General features: G+C 64.9%; 1 protein-coding gene across 1 annotated transcript; it reads right to left on the reverse strand.

Annotated features, from left to right (window-relative positions):
* Nucleotides 1–555: 555 nt before the first annotated feature.
* On the reverse strand, nucleotides 556–2170 carry EMIHUDRAFT_471678 (hypothetical protein; the record flags this gene model as incomplete). The annotated part of the gene is made up of 4 exons (XM_005780280.1): nucleotides 556–669; nucleotides 1171–1277; nucleotides 1363–1739; nucleotides 2104–2170. Coding segments are annotated over 4 exons (663 nt in total), but the record flags the coding sequence as incomplete, so codon positions are not given.
* Nucleotides 2171–2990: the final 820 nt, after the last annotated feature.

Consider the following 2990-nt stretch of genomic DNA (forward strand, 5'->3'; position numbering starts at 1 on the left):
GGGGGGGAGAGGGGAGAGAAGGGGAGAGAGGGGGAGAGAGGAGGAGAGATGGGGGGAGGGAGGAGGAGCGCATTGTTTCACTAGGCCGAGGCGTTCGCCTTTGGAGTCGAGACCCTCCCGACGCCACTCACCCTCCTCGGCGGTGCGCTCATCGTCGCCCGCTCCGAGAGTACCCCAGATTGCCCGAGGTTACGCGAGATCTGAGATTGCCGAGCTCAGGTGCGCTCATCATCGCCGGCTCCGGCCTCATCGTCGCCGAGGAGCAGATCCCCGCCCGAGATGAGCCGAGACTAGCCGAGATTGACCGAGATTGGCCGAGATTGGCCGAGATTGGCCGAGATTGACCGAGATCGACTCCGCGAGAGGAGCGGCTTCGGCACGTCCCGTCATCTCTCTCCTTCTCCTGCACTAGGCGCGGACACGCGAGATGACGGTCGACCTCGGGCCGGCGCCCGCACTAGATAGCCGCGATCACACCCAGCGCAAAGGTGCCCTATCCCTGTCCTGCAGCTGCCTGGTTCCGTCATCCGACGCAGATGGGTCTAGGCGCCTCACGTGCCGGTCAACCCGATTGAGGGAGAGGAAGAGGGGGTGGGTGGGGGTAGTGCCGCCTTCGTCAGCACGATCGAGTACTCGCCGTGCCACCAGACGTACCACCAGCTGTGGTACCTGGGAGTCCGCAGGCGCGGCGCCTCTCAGTGGACGCACCACACCAGCTGTGCTACCACACCAGCTGTGCTGCCCTACCAGCTGTGCTACCACACCAGCTGTGCTACCACACCAGCTGTGCTACCACACCAGCTGTGCTACCACAACAGCTGTGCTACCACAACAGCTGTGCTACCACACCAGCTGTGCTACCACACCAGCTGTGCTATAGCACACCACCTGTGCTATAGCACACCACCTAAACTGCTACACCTGTGGTACCCTGTGGTATCGTACCAGCTACCCAGCTACCCAGAGGGGAGCCGAGCTTGGAGACCGGATCTGGCGCCATCGCCCCCCCGCCATTCTCTCCCCTCCCTTGCGTCCCCCCATGCCGCGCCGGCGTCCCAACACCCGATGCCGCGCCGGTGCCCCAACACCCGGCATGGCTGTGTTGTGGCTATGTTGGCCGTGTTTCGCCTCTCCCTCTATCTGCCCGCACTAGACTCTCTGTCTGCGCACTGCAGCCGCCCGCGCCGCCAGACGTGCAGCCGCGGGTAGAAGCCGACGAGGGTGCGCTCCGCGTTCCTCCACGCCTCGAGCGCCAGCGCGAGGTCGTCGCACGAAGCCTGCGGCAGAGGAAGATTGGAGCCGGTCCGGGTTACTGCTCCGCGGCTCCCGCCACATCCACGCCCATCGCGCGCGCGCCTCGACGTCGTCGTCGACGGCGAAGATGGCGCGCGTGCGGAGCGCGGGCAGCGGCGTGAAGCGGCTGTTGAGCGAGTCCGGCAGCACGTCAAACTGCACCCGCGGCGCGCCATCGACGCCGGCAGCTCCGCCAATGCGCCACCCGTCGGTGGCCGGCGGCGTCCCTCCCTCGGTCCACACCACGCGCACGGCATCGACCACGTCGCACTGGGTGTAGTGCTCCACCGCACGCCGCAGCATATCGGGCCGCTTGAACGTGTTGAGCACCGCCGTCACACGCTCGTCCGGCGGGTGGCCGCCGCCGGGCTGGTGCCGCGCGTGCCGCTGCGCGGCCGCCGCGGCGCGGAGCGAGAGGCTCTGCCCCAAGGATCGCGGAACGGCGGCTGATGCGAGGAGGATAAGCAGGCTCGGCCGCATCACTCGGCCGCGGGCGCGGCGGCGTGCCACCTTGGTTGGAAGAATTTAACGAGGCCAAGCCCCTCTCACAGCAGACGGCACAGCAGTTTGGAAGAAAAGCGAAAGCACCTACCGAATTGTTAAAATACAAACCTCTCTCACACCACTCGGCGCTGCAGCGTGGCGCACAACTGAACCCTCCCATACGTACGTGCTTGTGCTCCTCCTTTGCTGTCCCATCTCCTCATCTCTGGGAATGGGCCGTCGCGAACCACGTGAGGGGCGAGAGCTGGCAGAAGGTTGCAGAGACGCGACGCGCGCGTCGAGTCGAGTCGGAGAGCCGCGCCGCACCAGCAGCAGCATCTGCACCAGCGCAGCACCACAGCAGCACCAGCAGCAGCAGAGAGAGGCGCGCCATTTTGAGATTGCCCGAGACAGCCCGGAGATGGTCCCGCGTTGTAGCCCCCCGGTGCCGGCGCCTCACATCTCAGCCTCGAGGGGCCGGTTCCGCCGCGCAGTCGAGCAGCAGGAGCTCGGGCAGAACTTCGTCGACAAACAGGTTGAGCAAAATTTCGGCGAAGAAGCGGCACCGGCGGCACGCCGGGATGAAACCGGACCGATCCCATTGTTCAGAACCGCTGCGGCGAGCCGCCGTGGGCCCACAGGACGCGGCACTAGACCGCTTCCGCGCCGCCAGCGGGGCGAGAGCAGCAGCCGACAACCTGCCGACATGGCAGTTGCGATGGCGCTTTCACACACACACACCCTCGGGCGTCTGCCTCTTCCTATAAGGGCGTACTTCCTATCTCTCTTCGCAGTTTCTCGCTCAGTCGTCCCACTCTCGTCGTTCTCTCCCTTGTCGCTTCTTCCTCCTCTGCCTCGCCCCGCCCCCACCCCGTCCCGCCGTGCGCGCGTCACCAAAAAAAGAATCTTACAACAAAACTCCCTCGCACAACACTGGGCACGGGACTGGCGCGCACTGGCACGAACACAGGCAAAAAAAGAAATAAAACAGACAACCCAAGGGTCACCAGAAAGAAAAAAAACAACCCAAGGGAGGGATGGGAGGACGGAACGCCGCCACCACACAGGGATTTTAAGGAGAGGTGTGTGGTGCGCTAGCCGTCGCCCACCCTAGGGAGTCTGCCTCTTCCTATCTCTCTTCGCAGTCTCTCGCCGCTTCTCGCTGCAACCTTCGTGCCACCTCGCGGTCGTCCCACTCTCGTCGTTTCTCTCCC

Source organism: Emiliania huxleyi, assembly GCF_000372725.1.
Source record: "Emiliania huxleyi CCMP1516 unplaced genomic scaffold EMIHUscaffold_2188, whole genome shotgun sequence".
In the NCBI taxonomy this organism is placed as follows: domain Eukaryota; phylum Haptophyta; order Isochrysidales; family Noelaerhabdaceae; genus Emiliania; species Emiliania huxleyi.